Source organism: Notolepis coatsorum (assembly GCF_963971535.1).
Source record: "Notolepis coatsorum genome assembly, chromosome: 6".
In the NCBI taxonomy this organism is placed as follows: domain Eukaryota; kingdom Metazoa; phylum Chordata; class Actinopteri; order Aulopiformes; family Paralepididae; genus Notolepis; species Notolepis coatsorum.
Window position 1 is genome coordinate 64,783,012 of NC_140170.1, and position 23,389 is coordinate 64,806,400.

The window sequence follows — 23,389 nt, forward strand, 5'->3', positions numbered from 1 at the left end:
GTACGTTCGTTGAAGGGACCATGTGTGCAAGAAGGATGTGAATGCCCCTTTTTTGTAATCTTTATTTTGTTTTCTTTTTCGTGGGTTTATTATTTGTATGTTTGTAAAATAAGTTCCACGCCTGCCCACATGTATGATTCGGCTGTAGAAACGACACTCTGCGCTCCCGAAAAATGTGGCTCTTGTTATTTTTTCTTTCTCTCCTCTGCACGTTTTGAAACTCCTAAAATAACTAATTAAAGTGTGAAGTTATTTTTTCCATCTCGTGAACAGTGGGGCCCAGAAGCTGCCCCCCCGAGGCTGTGGCAGTCCCCCGTGATTATCCGCACGTTCGTCTGTCTGTACATGACATTATTTATTTAAACTAATAAAACAAAAAAAAGTGACGAATGTTTTTTTTAACGTGGCAGCCAGACTAATATTAGTGGAACCTGCTGCTGTACTTGTGTATACTTAATGTCAAAGACGGAGACAAGGGGGGAACTTTATCTTTATGAAGAGAGAAAAAAGGAGAATCGAGCGAGGGGAAATTCCAGTTTTTGCAATTCAGCCTGCCTGACAACTAACAACCGAATATTATGCGGGGGGCAACATTGGACTGCTGACTCATGCATTGTGCAACTATACTGATTTAAGAAACATGGTTTAATTTTGTGAATCGTGCCTAGAAATCGAAGCGATTAATGGCAATGTTTTTTTTCTCAGCTGAGGTCAGTTGACGTCCGATTATCTTTTCCGTCCGACTTAGTCTCTGACTCTGTCTTTGACTCTGTGTCTCTCTGATTCTGTCTCTGTGTCTGACTCTGTCTCTGTGTCTGACTCTGTCTCCGTGTCTGACTGTCTCCGTGTCTGTCTTTGTCCCGCAGCTCAGTAAGATGTTCTTCCTGTTCCCGGACCCTCACTTCAAGAAGACGAAACACAAGTGGAGGATCATCAGTCCCACCCTCCTGGCAGAATATGCCTACACGCTAAGACCCGGGGCAAGTGCATAGCATAGAATACTAATAAAGTCCTGATTCGCGGTCCGAGATGAAACTGTAATCTCCCAATGAGATCCACGTTTCCCTTTGTTTTGTTTTGCCTCGCATTCTTTCCACTGTACTTATTTCCCTTCCGTCTTGTGTGATACTAACTACTGGGATTGTCTCCTGTTTATTCCAAACACTCCACTGTTGCCGCTGGTGACGTAAAACACATCACCTACCGCGCGTCGGATAACTTTCCCAGGTATTCCACACGCCGGTGTTTGGAACCGCAAATTTGCCAAATGCAAAAGCGCTCATGAAGGGGTGGATTCACTCTTGTGTCGTATCAGTCGGCGATAGAGAGTAGCAGAATTTAAATTTATTTGTATTAAAATTACTACGATTATTTTTTTTTTTCATCAGCGCTTGGAAGAAAAAGACACTGTCCGCCGTCTTTTAGCTGTTCATACATTTTCTTTTTGCCCAGAAAGTGAATTTGTGAGCCGCCGATTCAGCCGCCGATTCTGGAAGACACGCATCCGTCCAATCATAGTTCAAGATTAGAAAGACCCTCCTTTCCGCACAGCCGAATGGTACACGCTTGCGTAAACGTGATTGGTCAGTGAGTGCGTCAGTCACTGAAAGCGATTTACCATTGTGTCAATCCAAAGACACCTCTTTTTAGTTTGTTTGTTTGTTTTTTGTGCTGCACCCTTTCACGTGTCAACCGCTTGTGTTTGAACCATGACCCTAATCGTGCGAGGCTTGAACTTTAAAGATGTATCAATAACAGTTTTCTCCCTTGTGGCCGTAGTCGTAGAGATAGAAGATTATCTCATTTTACGCAACTCTGTTTCTTTGGGAGATGTCACTGACCCCAACCATACTGTACCAGCAGCCAATATATAGTAGCTTTCAGCTGCTTGACTTATGTAAGAAGACATAAGCACACTCTTCTCCTGCGTGTCGGGTCATAGTCAGTGGGGCTCTTTTTACACTGAAGGGAGCAGAGATGACGGGAACAGGGGGTTCAATTCCCCTGCTTTAATATGGTGTGTGTGTGTGTGTGTGTGTGCTTTAAGGTTAGTGTTGGGTAAAGGTTAGGGTTATTGTTTAAGGTTAGTGTTGGGTAAAGGTTAGGGTTATTGTTTAAGGTTAGTGTTGGGTAAAGGTTAGGGTTATTGTTTAACTCATTCAGAGCCACGCCCATATGACCAAATTAGGTCTAGATTGCCACCGCTTTAATCAATGGGAGGACGGGGATATTTGCGAACGCTTAAACTATAATCTTAAATTATGGCTATGGGTCTAATACACCCGTCGCTTATCAATGACTTGCTTGCAGTCAACAACCAAACGGATTGTTTTTTCATCGGTACATTTCCGTTTTATACCGTTTTGAATACGAGTATAGTTTTGGAGATTTCTAGTAATTCCAGAGAAAGACACGATAATAGCCCTTTAGTGGAATACACAAAACACGTTGTAATTTTTCGGCTGATTTATGAATAGTTTTCAAATAAACGCTAGATTATCGATCGTATATGTGTCCTCATGTACGAAGAGAAGCGGGGGCTGAAAAATCGCTTCTCCGTACTTTGGTCGGCGCGAACCTCACACACACACACACCAGGGCTGTACAGTGCGACGAGGTTGTCACAAATTGCCCCTTAATTTGGCCCGTGCGAGTGGTAAATAATATTTGGGGGCAACCTTGCGAGTAGTGATTTCAACCCTTCATTCTCATTTCACTCCTAAATTAATCCATACAAATTGGATAAAAAAAATAGTAAAACATTAGCCTACAACCAGGGCTGTACAGTGCGACATAATGTTGCGGTGCTATGAAAAAATCTGTCTGCGATGAATGAATTTACTGCGTAGCCCCCGTGCGTGTACTGTGAAGTGAATCTGGGCCACGCTATTCTACTTGGTAGTTGTAGTCTATCGTGCGATTAAATACCATGTCCCCGTCTGCGTAGATACATCCAACACCAAATCCCATAATTCCTAGCGAACAATCTAATCGAAACTGAATGTGGGCTATTGCATCGCCAAAGAAGAACTTCCTTTCAATAAGTTTAAGCCGCTAATTTAGCTCTGCAAGAAGAACAGAGCGGATATCAGTCCATCTTATGACAACCACATCCGATGTGGAGAGATGATAAGAGACCATAGCCGATTAAATTAAGTCGGATCTGGCAGTGATGATTGACGGGGACACGGACACTTCTAACAAATGTCAGCCATGCATTAGGTGAGTAGCCCACTATTAGGACATTTTTCAATACTTAAATACTGTCTACTTAAATTTCCCTCCAGGGATCAATAAAGTATCAACCTATCTTATCTATCTAATAATGAGACAATATGCAAATAAGATAATACTAATAATTGTCACGGTTCCCCGTATGAAAGTGGCTTGCAACTTACTGCTGGTAAAATCACTTTATTTCTCGTTTTGCATAGTATTACATTCCTCTTCTATAAACAATCAAAGTCCTACCGTAAGAGCCTCATACGGGTCAATTAAACCTTTTTGATTAGAGTCTTTCCTTCGAGCTAAGTTGAACTGAACATTTCACTGTCAAAAGCGCAAACGTAAACAAGGTTGCGTTGCAACTCAGTTTTCAAAATAAAGGTCACGTATACAAATACCGTAGTAGGCCTCTCAATTCTTATAAAAAAAAGTCCTGGATATATATAAACATTAACTGGCATAGATCTCCAACACATTGATCACTTTAGGCACACCCTGAAACCAGTAACATCACAAATATAATAAAAATAATAAACCTTCATGGGGTTATTTACAATAATAAAAATAATCATTGTGAAACAAAGGTATGCAGAGTTTCTTGTCCTCCTGATTAATGCAATGGTGTGTGTGTTGTGATCTCATTCAAGGAGCACTACAAGCGCGCGCAAACACACACACACACACACACACACACACACACACAGTTTGTTGTTTTTGTTCTATTAGTGATTTACACACTTTCTCAGTTGGTGCATTATAAAAGATACAAACCTGAAAACAAAAGCACTTAAATGTTAAATAAAGGGACCACAGTAATGAGGCAGGAGGAACATATTTTTTTGCACTATAATGGTAAAATTGTTATTTAAAAATGTGCCCATAAAAAATATTCTGTGCCCCTAAATTTCTCATTTAGGGGCAACTGTGCCCCTAGTGAAAAAGCTTAGCGTACAGCCCTGCACACACACACACACACACACACACACACACACACACACACACACACTCCGATGGCGGAGAAAGGAACATCTGATTACCCCAAGATTCGTAACATACCTTACCTCACATCTGATGTCATGCAAAAAGATGAATCCAATTCCTGATCGCCATTCCAAATATCGATTGCGTCCATTGATCCAACGTTATAGTCCAAAACATAATCCACTATGCTTCCAGTCCCCCCAGTCAATGCAATAGTATCCAGCTGCATGCCGAGAAGTAAAACCTGGACCGGACTTATTTTTTTGATGCACAGTCCCAGCCAATCCAATCCAATGATGTGCAATACTATCCGGGAGACGATAGGTGGCGGTATTTGCCCTTTGCAAGCTCAGACCCATTCCCAATGATAACGTCAGGCTGGATGGATGAAAAATGAATGGATATCGCTAATAAAAGAAATAACGATTAAAACCCGACTATACTTGTGATTGGCACTCACTCAAGCGATGGCGAGTTAACCCCATAACGCCGTGGGAGGGTAGTTTGTTTACCAGTGTTGTGGCTATGTTTGTGAAGAAAATGTTTAAGTAGTTGGCTACATCCAGCTTGTCTGTGATGAGCGTGTTGTCCGTTTTTATGTTTATGTTTGAGAATCTGGTTTTGAGTTTTTTACTGCATCCTAGTGTGGGTTAAGGTTAGTGTTTGGTAAAGGTTAGTGTTGGGTAAAGGTTAGTGTTGGGTAAAGGTTAGGGTTATTGTTTAAAGGTCCTGTGTCTTATAAATGGCCTTTTCCAGTGTTTAGCATTGTTTTCTAGCAATGTGGGGTTGTATCAATGGGGTCTGTGTCTCTAATTCTCATTTTGGCTCTTAAGTCCAGTCTCGAGTTTACGAAATCCTCCCTCACTGAACTAAGCCATTCTGATTTGACTGTTTTGCTGACGTGAATAAGGCACTGGTTGTAGTCACCGCCCACAATCAACAATTCGCTCAACAACAGAGCGAGTGGAAATACTGACACTTCCTCAAACGGGTTGACGTGGCGCGGGAGAGAGCAGAGAACGGGCGAGAGAGAGAGAGGGACACGGAGCATTTACACACACACACTCCCGACCGTGCACGCGCAGGGAAAAACTTCGTGGCGCGGGAAATGTACTGAGCAGTTTTAATCACTCTCTGCAGCATTTGACACTATTTCACATTCCATTCTTCTAGACAGACTAACCTCCATTGGCATCACTGGCACGCCTCTTCACTGGTTCAACTCATACCTCACAGGCCGCACTCAATATGTACAACTGAAAGATGTCAAATCACACTCCACTCCAGTTACTGTCGGTGTCCCCCAGGGCTCTGTTCTGGGCCCTCTCCTTTTCCTAATCTATCTCCTACCCCTTGGCAACATCTTCAGGAAATTTGGTCTGCAGTTTCACTGCTACGCGGATGACACCCAGCTCTATTTTTCCACTAAACCTGACTCTGCCCTCCCCGCCACTTCCCTTAACACATTGTGCGCCATAAACGGCGTAAGTCGTTATTGCCCGCCATGCGTTGAACGCCAACAACGGCGTAAATCGTTTTTGGTTCAATATTAAATTTTTCCGCCATGGCATTCATAATTCATCCAGCCTCCCCCCGGACTGCAGCGGCACCCTGTCTGAGATTGCAACGCCTCAATACCGCCGCCTAGTGGATTGTCGGGCAAGTTACACTCACGTCAAACCGGAAGTGGCGGTCGGTGCATCGAGGAAATCTCTCCGGCAGTCATATCTTGTTACGGGACTCCAGACAAACACTCAAGTGCATTTGGATCGCTTTCGAACCGCAATAATCGATATGATTTCGGCGTTTATTGCGCCATACAAACCGGAAATGGATCTAGGAGATCGGCGTCAAATAATTGGGATCTTTTTCCTCCAGTCTCATCGGCGAACGGTAAGAGGACACTTAACGTTATTTTCAGCCCGATTGTCCATTTCCTTGTTTGCAATCAGTCTGATCAATATATCAACCCATACTAAATAAAACCGTTACTGACGATCAAGGAATTATAAACGACCCCCCCCCTTTCCTTCACGCATGATGAAGCATAATGTATACCGATCATATACATTTGAATTTTTTAATATAGCATGTATAGGAAAGAAACGCATCATATGCGTCGGGGCCTATAACTAGCGTTTTTGGAATTACAGCAGCAAAGCTTAAAAACATACTTATATTCTCGAAGGTACATACAACAATGTATGAATGAAAAAATATAACGTTCCCACATCCGGAACGATAGTTAATCGATGTTGAATGGGCCATAGTAATGTCAATATAGCAATACAATTTAAAAAGTTATAGCCCTGCAAAGAAGGTAAACATCTCTATAGGGTTACAGTGCTGGCAGACTGGGTACAATGCCCGGCGCCCAATGTGTTAATGAATGTTTACATGAAATAAATGTATGGTTCACAGTCAACTATCTAAAACTAAACAGTGATAAAACCAAGGTACTCCTCATTGGTTCCAAATCTACCATAGCCAAATCTGTTTTTCCCTCACCATTGACAACTCTACAGTCTTCCTTTCCCCTCAGGTTTAGAGTCTGGGTGTCATCCTCGATAGCACACAGTCATTCAAATCCCACATAAATAACATCACATGGTCTGTTTACTTCCACCTACGCAACATCAATCGTCTCCGCCCCTCACTTACACCTACCAGCACCGCTACTCTTGTTCACGCCCTGGTCACATCCCGCCTGGATTACTGTAACTCCCTCCTCATTGGTCTCCCACACAAGTACCTCTATAAACTTCAACTGGTCCAAAACTCAGCCGCTCACATTATCACTAGAACTCCCTCCACCAACCACATCACTCCTGTTCTCTTTACTGGCTGCCTGTTAACACTTTCAGCGCCAGACCCGACATTTCTCGGGTTATCTCGCCAGCGGTTGAGCGCCAGAACCTGAGATTTCTCGGGTTTTCATCGTTTTTTTCTTTTATTCGCTTTTAATATTCTATACAGTCTCACGGACCTCGGTGTATCATTGGGACTCATTATCAGACCTCGAGATTGCAATGCTGGCCGAATCCTGCTAGGTGGCAGTATCGCCTACCCTTTGAAACCTTATTTCACACTGTGTGTTACATTTTATATGGTCCGGGCGGAGAAATGGGACCCGGGCAAGTAAAAGGCTTCATTCGAGTCACTTGGAACGTGTCCAGCACACTTGATGCATAGTTTGTCCCATTTCATGTCAGGGACCCGATGGACATCAATACTGGAAATCGCGATCAGACCATTGGAATATTCATTTTGGAATACCTCCTAGTAGGGGTGTAACGGTACACAGAAGCCACGGTTCGGTACGTACCTCGGTATTGGGGTCACGGTTCCGTAGGAATTCGGTACAACAGAAAAAATAATTATAATAATTATTATTAATATAATTTTTTACATTTTTTTTTATATATTATATTTATGATAATTATTATAATTATTATTATTAAATAGAATAATTTTCTATAGGCTTGCCGTGGTAGTCAGTGATACTGGTGTCATTCTGTGTTCAGGCATCCACTTGCCTACTGCCCCTTTAACAACGTATCCTTGCTAAGTTTCACTTTCACTTCTAGAGAGAATTTAACTTCACGACGAGACTGAATACTAGAGAACAGATGACTTGGCGCGTGACCGTGTGTGTGTCGGCGACGCGTGTGTGTTTCTTTCCATTGGTTTCATTTGGTTAACGTTATTGGGCGAACAAGAAAACGAAAGAAAACTGTAAAATTGGAATGACCCTGCAGCTGTTCCAATGTAAATGTGCCTTTCTCCGTGCACTTTCCCCGCTCTGAACTGAAGTCGGGGACTCGGTGTGCCCGGCCACGCACGCTGTTCTCGCACGGACCTCGCGTGTGTGCGCTGTGGGGCGTATTCGCCGTATGGCTGCGCGTACCGCACCGTGACGGCCGTAACGTAAATTCGCGCGACGAATACGCGTACCGTTACACCCCTACCTCCTAGCAAAGGTAAGGACTATATGACATCAATCCTACTTTGATCCTACAATGATTTCACATCGATCGCAACGATCATATGTCGCATACTCCAAAACGTATGCCATTGCTGACGATCAGAGCATCACAAAACGACCCCCCCCCCTCTTTGAAGCATTCATGATGAAACATAATACCTATTATATACCTTTGATTTGGAAATAGTATTGTGTCCAGGCGAGCAACGCAAACTACTTTTGCAAAATGCTCCATAACTCGCTTCCAGGAATTAGCCCGGATCACTCTGAAACTATACAATATTCACCACGGGATAACACGCAAACGTATACATGACGTAATTAACTCTTTTTTAAGTTTAAGTTTATTATAACTGCTCCCCTATGTGTAACTCTGTAATATTATGTTTTTACTGTGTGTAATTGTATTGGTTTTTAACCTTGTACGGCGACCTTGGGTGCTTTGAAAGGCGCCTTTAAATAAAATACATTATTATTATTATTAAGGTTGGGTAAAGGTTAAGGTTCAATAAAGGTTAAGGTTGGGTTAAGGTTAAGTTTGGGTTAAGGTTAAGGTTGGATAAAGGTTATGGTTAAGGTTGGGTTAAGGTTTGGTAAAGGTTGAATAAAACTTAACACATCCTGCGCTATAAACGTCGTACAACGTGTTTCAAGTTCATGCGAATTCTGCCAATCCACGGCATACGACGTTATTGAGATCATATTTCATTTTTTCGCCATGTTATTCATACTTCCCTCACGGAGCCTGGTATGATGCAGTGGGAGCATGCACAACTCTGCAACGCTTCAATACTGCCACCTGGTGGATGATCGGCGAGTTGCCAAACCGGAAGTGGATCTCTTGTGATCCCGGTGCGTCTTGGAAATGCATCCGGCACTCGCATATTGTCGCGGGACTCAAGACACACACTGTGTATATGGATCTCTGCCATAACTCAATAATCTATATGATTTGGGCTGTTATTATTATTATACAAAACCGGAAATGGATCGACTCGATCGCCATCAAATAAGTGGGATCTTTTTGCTCCAGTCTCACCGGCCAACGGTAAGAGGACACTGACGTCATTTTCAGCGCGTTTGTTTATTATTATCCGCGCAAACTGCTCCGATCAATATATAACCCATACTACATAAAGCATTTACCGACGATCACAGAATTATAAATGACCCCCCCCCCCCCCGTTCACCCGCGCATGATCAGTCATAACGTTTAGGATCATGTACAGTTGAAATTTTTAATATAGCGTGTATCGCCAACAAACGGCATTTGATCATCTATATATGCGTTTATGCCTATATCTCACATTCTAGGAATTACTGCAGAAAACGATAAAAACATATTTATATTCTAGACGGTATTTTCATATGAACCTATGAATGAAAAAGTAAAACGTTCCTACATCCTGAACGATAGATAATCGATGTTGAATGGGCCATAGTAATGTCAATTTAGCAATACAATTTAAAAAGTTATAGCCCTGCAAAGAAGGTGAACATCTCCATAGGCTTAGACTGGTGGCAGTGATCAAACTTGGATGGATATAAGCGTGGCAGGGAATGTGTTAAGGTTGGGTTAAGGTTGGGTTAAGGTTAGTGTTGGGTTAAGGTAACTTAACAGGAATGAATGTAAGTCAGTGTGAAATATTCCAATTATTTTTGGTATGTTTGCACTTAATTTGATAAGACACAGGCAGGAGATCAAGGGGAGAGAGAGCGGGGGGATGACATGTACAGTAGGTCTCGGGTCGGATTTGAACCTCAGACGTTGCAATTAAACGGTATGCATGGTAGTGCACCAGGACGTGCGTGTGCCTGCATACGTGTGTGTGTGTGTGTGTGTGCGCTTGCATTCCTATTATGTGTAAGTCCTACATGACATTGAGCCCAGTTTACCCTCAGACTTTAAACCCTCCCCATTAGTCACACCTCCTCTTCTCACGCTGCTGTCATCCAGGCCTTGCTGAGGTGAGCGCTATCGCTGAGCCAATATGCTGCTGTGGAAATCCGTGTCATTCGCTGACATTTTTCCACGAAATCTCCATTCTAATAACCATATCTTCCCGGGCGGCTCCAGAGTAAACACCAATGACACAGGGTGGTTAACCTCTGTGTTGCCTTTCAGGTTATTTCTGTCCTTTTTTTTTTGTTGAAAGAACCTTTGATATTCGAAGTACTTGAGCCGATTCACGCTGTCAAAAGATTAAATGGGGGGAATAAAACGAGGTCTGTGTGCCTCCGGCGTGTGCATGTGCTTCGTTGGATTTCCGCCAAAACTTGTCTGGTCATGAGAAGTGGTTTTGTCAAAAGCTTCGACCACAAAAAAAAACAGGCGTTAACGGGCGTTTGGTTTTATCTGTAGACCTGTTGTATAACAAGATGCTCGACCTTGAAGACTTTCATCTGTCCTATAAACTTAAGAGGATGGATGAAAAGGTCCACAATGAAGTCCAAAGAGATAAAACGTGCATCATATTTATTTAGAATTTAGTATGGGGGGAACAAATTTGTATTATAAAAAAGAAACTGAGGCCAAAATGTCACAAATGTGTCGCTCATCTCCCGTTGTGTGTCTTTGGTTCCAGGGCTTCGTGTACACCATGACGGACGTGGAGGAAGTGCACCTCTGGATCGTGAAGCACTTCACGGAGCATCCGCTGTTCACTCTGGTTCCTGACGGAGAGCTGGTAATGCTGCTGACAGGGACTTCTGTAGAGACGGAGAGAGTTAGAGAGAGTTGGAGAGACAGAGAGTCAGAGACAGAGAGTTAGAAACAGAGAGTTAGAGAGACAGAGAGAGTTAGAGACAGAGAGAGTTAGAGACAGAGAGAGTTAGAGAGACAGAGAGTTAGAGACAGAGAGTTAGAAACCGAGAGTTAGAGAGACAGAGAGAGTTAGAGACAGAGAGTTAGAGACGGAGAGAGTTAGAGAGACAGGGAGTTAGAGACAGAGAGTCAGAGTTAGAGAGTCAGAGTTAGAGACAGAGTTAGAGACAGAGAGTTAGAGACAGAGAGTTGGAGACAGAGAGTTGGAGACAGAGAGTTAGAGACAGAGAGTTAGAGACAGAGAGAGTTAGAGACAGAGAGAGTTAGAGACAGAGAGAGTTAGAGACAGAGAGAGTTAGAGACAGAGAGAGTTAGAGACAGAGAGAGTTAGAGACCGAGAGAGTTAGAGACCGAGAGAGTTAGAGACCGAGAGAGTTAGAGACCGAGAGTTAAAGACAGAGAGTTAGAGACAGAGAGAGTTAGAGACAGAGAGAGTTAGAGACAGAGAGAGTTAGAGAGACAGAGAGTTAGAGACAGAGAGTCAGAGTTAGAGAGACAGAGTTAGAGACAGAGAGTTAGAGACAGAGAGTTAGAGACAGAGAGTCAGAGAGTTAGAGACAGAGAGTCAGAGAGTTAGAGACAGAGTGTTAGAGAGTTAGAGACAGAGAGTTAGAGTCAGAGAGTTAGAGTTAGAGACAGAGAGTCAGAGAGTCAGAGAGTTAGAGACAGAGAGTTAGAGACAGAGAGTTAGAGACAGAGAGTCGGATACCCAGTGTCAGAGTCAGAGAGACAGAGTTGGAGACAGAGAGTCGGAGACGGAGTGTCAGAGAGTGTAGCCTACGAGTCAACGCATAGTGTTGTGTTGTACAAATGTCTATATTTTCGGACTTCCTCTGCCGGTCTTTCTTCGATTTGGTCCGTGTTTGTAATGTAGTTAGTCACGATCGATAATGGAACGCTCCGACCGACTCGTAGGGGTGGACCGTATAAACGGTATACGGTATAAACGGTATACGGTATTTTAAACGGTATGCATTTGCTCTACAGTATGGATTTTGACTATACCTTGTAACCGGTAGAGCAGCTCTAAAATAGCAATGACGTCATGTAACCACAGCGCGACTATTTCACTCGCATTTGCCACTAAAAATAGATAGAATTAGTCATAGATAATAGATATGTGCGAACTGGAAAAAGTTATTTAGGAGCACAGAGGCTTCGGGCAGTCAACGCGCTATTGTCATTTCATAATAAATACATATCACGCGCAGCGCACAGCAAGTTTCAATTTCAGTTCCTGGCATTTTTAACCAGTGGAGAAAGGTAAGAGAGATTTCCCTATCGTTTTTCTTATATGAATTATTCAACCTACGTTAATAAAACATACCTGGTGATCAACTACAGTTTGCTGTGAACATTATGATATGTGTGTAGTGTTCTGATAACGACTATTGGTGAAGCGATGTCGAAATTAATTTGGGTTAGGCAGCGGGAGCTGGATGCTGGATTTGCGAGAAGCATGCAACTGCAGAGCTGACGGCTGTGCCCGCACAGTGCAATACTCCAATTCAGCCATTGGCAATTCAGCCGTTGGGTGGGTGGCGCTGCTGAGCGGGCCTGTGACCGGACCTGAAAGCGCCGCTGGCTCTGCGGCTCTGCAGTTGCATACTATTGGGATTCGTTTATCGCTTCGTTGGGAGCAGCACGGAGTCACGAGGGACTTATTTTATTTGGAATATAATGACTGTATACGCAAAAGTAGCCTAGTTTTAAGTTAAAATATTATAAATCTACATGCCTTGAGGATGTCATTCTTTATATAGCCTGCCTATCAATTGTTTTTAAGCTCAATAAACTCTGACCGGAATTTCTCCCATTTGTCCGGCAGATTGACACGGAGACCGGCAAAAAAAATTCTAACGGAAACCCTGATACCGTGATATATACCGTTACCGTCTATGCTTCAAATTATACCGTGATATACATTTTAGACCATACCGTCCACCCCTACGACCGAGCTCCCCAGATGATGAATGGTAAATACGGAAGTACGTCAGGCCCAGCCCAGGGCAGCGGCCAATCACAGCTCTGCGCTGTCCACGTCAGCTCACGTCGATCTAGGCCGGTAAAGATATGCCTCCTAAAGTGTGTAAACGGAAGTACAGGAAGTACAGGCTACAGGCTTTCCGGTTTTGACAAAACAATTATAGAAACATGTGAAGTGCACAATATTTCCTCGTTTAAGCCACTGCAACGGCTTTGCCTGAAGAATTTACTACATGACCGGGACATTCTAGCTTGTTTGCCGACAGGATTCGGGAAAAGTTTGGTCCGTTCAGAGGCAGCTTCCAGGGGAAGTACATACACCGGAAATGCTACCCCATACACACTTTCGGCCGTAGTTCTTTACCAGGCTTTATCTCACGGAGGAGATAAAACTGGGAACGAGGTTAACGTCGATCTGACGTGCTGTTACATTGTTGGCCAGCTGCATGTTCAGGGCTCCAGACTAACCTTTTCCACTAGGAGCACTGGTACTCCTTACTGAAAATGTTAAGAGCACCAGCACAAAGGTTAGGCGTACCACTTAAATCTACAGTGTAGAGAGAGACAAATGGAGCAGCAATTACTGTAATCTATCGGATGGATTCTACTAGTTTGGAGAGAGTGTGTGGAGAGTGTTGGGCCAGCAAGAGAGGGAAAAAAGGGAAAATAATTTTCTGCCAAGTATGCCTTTCTAGTAGTCTAAGTGGATATTATTTTCGATCCACACTTAATTAGTCTCAGTTCCTTTTTTTAATCACCATGCTGCCTTATCTGGCCTACCGGTAGGCTTGAGGGAGCACGCTCACCGCAACCTTTGTAAACCACTTTGATGTCTGAGTATAAATTAGGCATAAGAAGTGTGTTTGGGTGAAACACATTTTTGGCAAACCGGTTAGGTGGAAAAAGAGAAAGTGAACTGGCTTGGGGGAGAAGTGGGGAGGGGGGGGGGGTTAAGAACTAAAACACAAAAGAGACAAAATATGAAGCAGTAACTAAGGTGAGGTAAACTCATGTTAGACCATAAAGAACTAAATATGAAGCAGTAACTAAGGTGAGGTAAACCCATGCTAGAACATAAAGAACCTCACTCACAAACCATTTGGCCTGGACAACAGATATATATATAAACATATGTATACACAAATTAATCATTGGCATCTCAATAGCCTAGGGATATAAAGATTGCAAATATTCTGGCATTGATATGTTTGTAAACAATGAATGGATGGGGCGCCCCAGTGGAAGTTGGTATCTTATCATCTCGATTGACTCTGGAGAAGCGCATTTCCCATAGTCTGGATCGGCGCCATGAGACTGATTCTCCTCCCCTTCCTCTTATCTGCGACACTTTTGCAAGGGCACCGCTGCTGCTTAGCGCCGCCCAGGATGATTGTGATTGGTTTAAAGAAATACAAACAAGCCAGGTAGTTTCCCGGCATGATAATAATAGGTTCAGCCGGACCCTTTCTCTGGCGCTGACACAGCGCTAACCTCGAGTGTGTGTGGAGAGAGGTATGGCTACATGAGACTACCTTTCCCATAATGTCGCCGTGTTCCTTTTTAGCTCATTTTAATCTTTTAATAACGAAACTCCTCTTCGCTCGGCAGGCTGAGGACATCATCGTCGAGCGCTTGGGCACCTGCACCGAGGAGGGCAAGAAGGTGCAGAGGAACGGAGGGAAGAACTTCCTGGCGGTTTTCAGAAGGGTAGACGATCTGAACTAAGACCTCGACGGAGGGACAACCGTGTGGATATTTGTACAAAAACTGGAACAAAAGTCTATTGGATGGAGAGTCTAAGGCCAAATTTACATCCGAGACTACCAACACAACAGCGGCAAAGCAGGGAGACTCTATGATTCATTGCCTGCGGGTGGCGCCGACGGGCCGGACCAGAGTGGCCATACCCTGCGATGCCGCGTCACGATCCACGTTGCGGCTCGTTCTCACACACGAAGCAGCCAAATAGGGATGTCCCGATCCGATCACGTGATTTTTTTTTTACTTTTTTTTTTTTTATTCAACAAACATGACCATGTTCACGTCTTAAACTCATACTGAGGCCTTAGTTTTGGTTTTAAATTACATATCATCATTCATTTATTTATTGTCACACAGAGCAGAAGAATTTTGCCAAAACAAACGCATTTCATTTGATTTAATTATACATCAAATGATTTATGTCAAGGATGAGGGACATCCACTAGTTGCAGAACTTGCAGTCACCTGATTTTTACAGACGATGGCGCCATTGCTCTCATGAAGCAGCAGGTTGGAGGCGGAGTTTTTAGATTACTCCGGTTAGATTACTCCGGTTGCAATGCCTCGCTTGAATGAAGTTAACTTTTCACCTGGATAACGTCAACATTCAGGGTGAATGTAATGTGAGAAATTGGGATGGGGGAAAAAAAAATATATATATATATATTTTTTTATTTTTAGCGGATCGGGAAAGATCGGTATTGGTAGATACTCAAAATCACATGATCGGGATCGGATCGGGAGCAAAAAAATGTGATCGGGACATCCCTACAGCCAAGTCTAGCGGAGCGGCTGCTTTCAATTCACTTCCGATGTAGAATAGAGAGTGTCGAGGAACAGCACAAGGTACTGCAGACGCACCTCTACATTGGGAATTAATTGAATGCAGCCGGACGCTGCTGGACTCGGCTGGAGGCGGTCGGACCGAGCCTTTACCTGATTGATTGAACATTTTATTTACAGATTGCAGAATGGGTACAATACAGTACAGCTCAATACACACACAATAGTTAAGGGGATGCAGAATAGAGAAAGAGTTTCGTCTTGTTTACATCAGGGTCCCCCATTTTCAATTCATCATAACATAAATGACATACATGACATACAGGTAGACCGTACTGTTGCATCTAGACATTTATGACATACCAGATCTACAAATGTACAGTACTGTTTATGAGTACAAAAATAGTCTAAAAAGAGAGTACGTATATACATTTGAGGGGGAAGAAACTGTACATTGGAGGAGGTTGGGTACTGGACCTGGTACAAGTCAGCTGGTCCACTTCCAGCTGACTTGGAGGAGCAGCCGCCATTGGCTGCTGGAAGTGGACCGGCGGGTAAAGGCTCGCTCCGGATCATCCCTCTGCGACTAGACGTTGACGAGGACATGGGAACAGTGAATGTGAAAGTCAGGAGATTGAATGTTTGTGACGGAATATTATTTTTAACAACTGCCAAATCAAGTAAACGTTTTAGTTTAAAAAATTAAACGATAAATGTTGTGTTTTTTTTCCTCTAGATTACAGTTCGTACTAACTTAGTTGCTAACCGGATATGTGTTCTTGGCTGCTCGCCTGCGTTTGAAACGCCTCACCGCCGCCGAGAGTACCGGTGTCTTGGCTGGAAACCACCGCCGTTTGGTAGATTTTGGGTTAAATTCAGCGTAACGTATGACAACAGTGGTGCCGCCGTCTCGTCTGTTCAGTCGGGAGAGACGTACGAGGAGGCGGTGGTCATGGATTAGATTCAAATGTATTGTCATCATACAGCACAAGTACAGTACAACGAAAATAAGTTTGGCATCCAACCAGAGTGTAAATGTAACAGTAAAGTGCGATAGTAATTATATACAATGTACAGGTGATTAAACTGGGTATAAAATATATAAATGTGTACTACTGAGTAATAGTGCTAATCAGATGTATGTACAGAGTTGTATTATTAATATGTACAGTGATACAGGTTTATATAAAGACACTATGGTAGTAAGTCATACTGGCCAGCAGCGTAACTAGTAATAGTAGGTAAGGGATGTGTACAAATATAGATATAGTATCTACAGATATGTCAAATGGATTATATGCAGGTATGTACAGACAGATGTACAGCATTATGTACATGCTATCATACAGAGTTATATGGAATATATGCAGGTGTGTAAGTAGGTAGATAGAATAATTGGATGCAAAGCATTCATCATCACATTAAGACATGTCACTACAACTTCTTCATGACATTAAGACATGTCACTACAACATCTTAATGATTGCCTAGGCTAGTGCCCACATTTGTCTAATAAATGAAAAGGTACAGAACACATACACGTGACAGTAAGTTTCCCTGCTGTCTCCTCTCTTCATGTGTCCACTGTGCAGACGGGTATTTGTCTGGATAGATGGTTGAGCACACTAACAATAGGAAAATGAGGGTTCTCTCTGAAAATGATGGTGTTATTATTGTCCCAAAATTACAAAACCAAAGGAACAATGTGAACCAGAGAGGCACACTGTACTCCATAAACATAAACCACCTCACATCACAGTGTTGTGTAAACTAAACGCATTAGCTGAAAATCTTATTCATGCATAGATTTATCCACAACCGTTTTTACTTGACGTCCTGGTTGTGAGCAAGGCTAATAAATGTAGGCTAAGACACCAGTCAGCCATCCAGTGGCCATCCTCCCCTCCTTGGTTATGAGCTCCTGCCCTCGCATAGATTCATCTGGTCCTGTCATGCCTGTGTGCCGCCACTAGGGGCAGAGCAGAGCAGCTAACCGTGAATGAGGGCATCAGTGAGTGAGTTTGAGTGACAGTGCCGGTCATAGAGGTGCTTCACATTCCAAAATAGTTTATTAACATAGTTTATTTAAATAGAATAGTCTTTTGTGTTGAACCTCATAAATAGAGGTTCTTTAGACTGGGCGACAATGGCTCGGGGGGTAGGGCAGTGGTCTGGTAATCCGGAGGTTCCCAGTTCGATTCCCACTCCTCCCGGGCAGCGTGTCGAAGTGTCCTTGAGCAAGACACTTAACCCCTAACTGCTCCCGATGAGCAGGTCGCCACCTCGCTTGTGTTGCCTCTGTGAGTGAACAAATTGTGAAGCATTTTGGATATAAGCGCTATATAAATGCACCATTTACCATTTTAGACCCCTGCCCCCCACAGGGATAACGGACGGGGCATTAAGCCAGGTGGTGGTGGTGGAGGGGAGAAGCACATACTGAAATGACAGCGACAAGGAAGTGTCCGGAAATCAGGTTTAAAGTATCTGTTTGTTCTACTCTACATTCCAACAACCATCACTGTTCTTCATCTGATGTGCTCAATTGTTCTGTTGAATCCTCATCTATTTCTTTTTAATAGAATGAATATAACTTTTTATAGAATCCTTGAGATGAAAAACAACACGAATAACCCCACTCCGTACCTACAGTATGTTGAGGTGAAGTGTCTTTTCGGTGGCGATGTGATCAAATGATTCGGATTGACTTTACAAATGCAAAAACACAGGCTGTCCAGAAGAAGAAGGAAAAATATTTAAACGCTGACATACAGTATGGCTCTTTGTCTCAGGGGTTCAATTGTGGGCTGCAATTATCTCTTTCATAACAGGAGACATGCTATTTTTGATTCTGTGGTAGAGGCCCTAAAACGGTACTTCCAAGTTCCAACTCGTCGCTAAAAAATAGGTAGATGTCTTTAGGCTCAATGATCATAAATAGAGAGAGGGGGGAGAGGGAGTAGGGTAGGGGGGGCAGGAGAGAGTGGGGGGAGAGAGGGAGCAGGAGAGAGGGAGCAGGAGAGAAGGGGAGAGAGGAGGGAGGGGGCAGGAGAGAGAGAGGAGAGGGGGGAGAGGGAGCAGGAGAGAGGGGGAGAGAGTGCGAGTGAAGTGGAATGATGACATGAAGTGGAATTATTATTAATCAGAGCTGGAAGACTAATCCTTTTAATAAATGTGTCCTTTTTTTGCCCTAAATATATTTTATTTTGGTATCTAAGAATAGGCCTACTTGTTATGCTCATCTTCTCATTCTACAGTTATTTTTTCTTGGGTGGTCTGTCTTTATGTGTGTGTGGGGGGGGGGGGGGGTGAACTGACATCTGATTCTGCACTGTATTTGAGTACTGTAGGGTAGAGGCTGGCTGCCCCACAACTCTCATTGGCGTGCATGAAGCTGCATGTATATACTGGGGGGCTTAGCAGAGACTCCCAGAGGAGGACACGGGTCAGGCGGCGTTGGTTGGGTTCTAAACACGGGATGGTTGGTGACTTAACACTAGCACAGCCATGGAGAAAATTACACTAATTCCTGCCGGGAACGGGTCAGAAGACCCGACAGCCTTTAGAATGGAGATGGGAGGGAGAGAAGGGAGGGAGGGTCAATGAGGGAGGGAGGGAGGGAGAGGAAGTGAGAAGGAGGGAGAGGGAGGGAGAGGAAGTGAGAAGGAGGGAGAGGGAGAGAGAAAGGGAGGGAGAGAGTGAAAGGGGTCAAGGAGGTAGGGAGGTGGCTGCTCAGCAGAAATAGCTGAAATAACGTTCTAATTCCATTTTCCTGAAGTCATTTTGAAATTTCAGAAACCGTGCCAGATAAAACGGGTACTTTTAGGAAAAGTCATTGAGTGACTGAGCTGGAGCTCGACAGAGTGACGAGGATACATTTATTGAAAATGCCTGGGGGTCATGTGACCCCTTGTCGGCTGTGCTAGTGTTAAACGAATTGTGTGGAAACACCTAAACTCTAAATGACTTAAGTGTTCGCTAGAAGTCAATCCACCCCGGTAATTATGAACGTCTGAAATCGGTAACGGTGACCCCAGTGAGTGACTGATCATCTCTCTTAAGATAAGATAAGATATTCCTTTATTGATCCCCTTGAGGAAATTCAGCTGTCATAGCAGCAGGGTGGAGGGGAGGTACAGGTACATGGTAATAATAGAAGACATAATACAGGTAATAAAATGATAGTACAGTAGAAAGTAAAAAAGGCAGTGTAAACAATATAATTAACTCTTGAGTACACGCATATGAGCAAGTAGGCAGTGTAATCGAGGTGCAGATGAGGGTCTGTATGCCATCAGTTATATTACGCATTACAATAAATACGGTTATAATAGACACTAGAATCTAAATATACTATGAGTAAGTAAGTACGTGGCTTAAAGGTGCTCTTAGTGATATTAGCATTTTGGCTAACTTCTTGTCAAAACTAGGCATTACAGATTAAATAGGAATTAAGATCCAGCAATTGCATATCCTATTTCTAGCCTAAAATGATGTCAGAAACATTTTAAAGGATCATTTATGAGCACAAGTCGCCATATACCACGCTGCAGTTGGTACGCCTGGCTCACGACATTTAGATCAAACTGTCAAACTACTGTAGGAGTCGCAGATCAAATGAATTGAGATCCAGCAGTTGCATATCCTATTTCTTGGCTAAAATGTTGTCGGAAATGTTTAAGTGAACCGCTTAGGTGGGGAAAAAAGGTTTACGAGCAAGCAGTCATGTTTCTCCTGCTACCCACACCACACCCCGCTCTGTGGAGTTCTCTCTCCTGATTGGATCAATTGGGAACGGGATACCAAAACTTTTATTTTCTGTTTACTGCAGAGCGGAGGGACTGGGAGACCCATCTTACTGAAATCTTCATATGTATTTTTAGTTTGTAAATATATATATTTTTTTTTCGGGGACAGAGCAGGGCCCTGTTTCATGTACGTGGTTCAACTAAGTCGATCAAGATGTCCATTATCCAGCTTCAGTTAACCCGATGTTCGAAGCCGGGATTTTCCTGTTTCACAAAGGTGGATTCAGTCTCGTTAACTCAAGCCAGACTTGCGAGTCAGGCTAAATGCGCGCGGCCGTTTTAGGTGAAAAGCCAGCACGTATCGATGGCAGAGATCCTGATTCTCAACGGCTTTGATTGATTAATTGATTTAAGACTTTATTGACAGATTGCGATACGGCTCAATCGCCTCGCCGACAAGTTAAATGTGTTATCTATAGGCTAATTCTAAGTCCCTCATTACCTCAATCAATCAGATTATATTTCTTTAAACTTGCCTGCTGGATTGAATAATCAAATGAGATCTTGCTAGCGAAAATTATTAGTTAACTGTTATACAGAATTACGATACGGCTCTCTTACCCATTGATTGATGTATAGTCAATCTTTTACTTATCTTCTCTGTGGTGTAACGGGTTCTTCTTTTGACTTTCACACGGACGACCGGGGTTCAAGACCCTAGTCTTTTCCTTCTTTTTGCAATATAGGAATAATTCAATTTGGTGCACGTTGAGAGCTATATAAAGAATGACATCCTCAATGCATGTAGATTTATAATATTTTAACTTAAAACCAGGCTACTTTGGCGTATAATCATTAATATTATATTCAAAAAAATCATATTGGAAAGACTGGGATTTGAACCCCGGTCGCTGGATTGGCAGGCTTGAGCACTACCGCTGGGCCACTGGGCCAGATGGGATAAATTCATTGTTTATACATTAATGAACGAGAGACCCGTGTTTAGAATATCCTTTGTTTTGAATGAAGTTTATCTCTTTATCCTCATTCATTAATGTGACGTCAACGGCTCATTCAATTTCTCAAATCCGTCAAACAGCGCATCTCATCAGACATCTTAATCCCAGTTACAATTAAAATAACCACATCATGTGTACATCGCACGAGCGAGCGCCACCGTCGCCACGGTATATATAACGTGCATTATTTAGGACAAAGTGAATTTAATATCAGCATTTTGGGTCTATTTTACATTTCAAAAGCCCCCTCTGGAAGAATGGAGCACAAAAACGTAATTCAGAATGGTATAATGCAGATCGTAGACTGTGGGAATAGTTTCAGGAAACGGGCTGTCACTTTCTTTGCGGGGGCGTGGCTCTGCGTGATCGGGCTAACTTGAACTTGAACTCTGCTTTCGAGCAGGCTCAAACTTTTGGATCTGTTGGCATGGTGATCTGGAAAATACACGTACATGAAACCGGAAAGTCCGGCTAACCCAGTTATCCAGCTAAAGTTATCCGGCTAACTCAGTTATCCAGGTACATGAAACGGGGCCCAGGTTAATTTTGGGTCTTGTAGAAGTGAACTCTAAATAAACAAGCAACTCAGCAAAAAAAAGGACTTTTGAAACGGGTCCGTGCAGACGGTTTTTAAGTCGTCCCCCCACCCCACCCCCCGCTGAGATGGTTGAGCACACTAACAATAGGAAAATGAGGGTTCTCTCTGAAAATGATGGTGTTATTATTGTCCCAAAATTACAAAACCAAAGGAACAATGTGAACCAGAGAGGCACACTGTACTCCATAAACATAAACCACCTCACATCACAGTGTTGTGTAAACTAAACGCATTAGCTGAAAATCTTATTCATGCATAGATTTATCCACAACCGTTTTTACTTGACGTCCTGGTTGTGAGCAAGGCTAATAAATGTAGGCTAAGACACCAGTCAGCCATCCAGTGGCCATCCTCCCCTCCTTGGTTATGAGCTCCTGCCCTCGCATAGATTCATCTGGTCCTGTCATGCCTGTGTGCCGCCACTAGGGGCAGAGCAGAGCAGCTAACCGTGAATGAGGGCATCAGTGAGTGAGTTTGAGTGACAGTGCCGGTCATAGAGGTGCTTCACATTCCAAAATAGTTTATTAACATAGTTTATTTAAATAGAATAGTCTTTTGTGTTGAACCTCATAAATAGAGGTTCTTTAGACTGGGCGACAATGGCTCGGGGGGTAGGGCAGTGGTCTGGTAATCCGGAGGTTCCCAGTTCGATTCCCACTCCTCCCGGGCAGCGTGTCGAAGTGTCCTTGAGCAAGACACTTAACCCCTAACTGCTCCCGATGAGCAGGTCGCCACCTCGCTTGTGTTGCCTCTGTGAGTGAACAAATTGTGAAGCATTTTGGATATAAGCGCTATATAAATGCACCATTTACCATTTTAGACCCCTGCCCCCCACAGGGATAACGGACGGGGCATTAAGCCAGGTGGTGGTGGTGGAGGGGAGAAGCACATACTGAAATGACAGCGACAAGGAAGTGTCCGGAAATCAGGTTTAAAGTATCTGTTTGTTCTACTCTACATTCCAACAACCATCACTGTTCTTCATCTGATGTGCTCAATTGTTCTGTTGAATCCTCATCTATTTCTTTTTAATAGAATGAATATAACTTTTTATAGAATCCTTGAGATGAAAAACAACACGAATAACCCCACTCCGTACCTACAGTATGTTGAGGTGAAGTGTCTTTTCGGTGGCGATGTGATCAAATGATTCGGATTGACTTTACAAATGCAAAAACACAGGCTGTCCAGAAGAAGAAGGAAAAATATTTAAACGCTGACATACAGTATGGCTCTTTGTCTCAGGGGTTCAATTGTGGGCTGCAATTATCTCTTTCATAACAGGAGACATGCTATTTTTGATTCTGTGGTAGAGGCCCTAAAACGGTACTTCCAAGTTCCAACTCGTCGCTAAAAAATAGGTAGATGTCTTTAGGCTCAATGATCATAAATAGAGAGAGGGGGGAGAGGGAGTAGGGTAGGGGGGGCAGGAGAGAGTGGGGGGAGAGAGGGAGCAGGAGAGAGGGAGCAGGAGAGAAG

At 43.3% G+C, this 23,389-nt stretch overlaps 1 protein-coding gene across 1 annotated transcript in view; it reads left to right on the top strand.

The window, feature by feature from the left end:
* mettl1 (methyltransferase 1, tRNA methylguanosine) overlaps nucleotides 1-16,390 on the top strand; it is a 32,370-nt gene extending 15,980 nt beyond the window's left edge. Inside the window, exons 4-6 of the mRNA XM_084316779.1 lie at nucleotides 867-980; nucleotides 10,777-10,878; nucleotides 14,610-16,390. Of these exons, the coding sequence (XP_084172905.1) occupies nucleotides 867-980; nucleotides 10,777-10,878; nucleotides 14,610-14,726 (333 nt within the window). The 3' untranslated portion in view covers nucleotides 14,727-16,390. The remainder of the gene's footprint in view (nucleotides 1-866; nucleotides 981-10,776; nucleotides 10,879-14,609) is intronic.
* The last annotated feature ends 6,999 nt before the right edge of the window (nucleotides 16,391-23,389 follow it).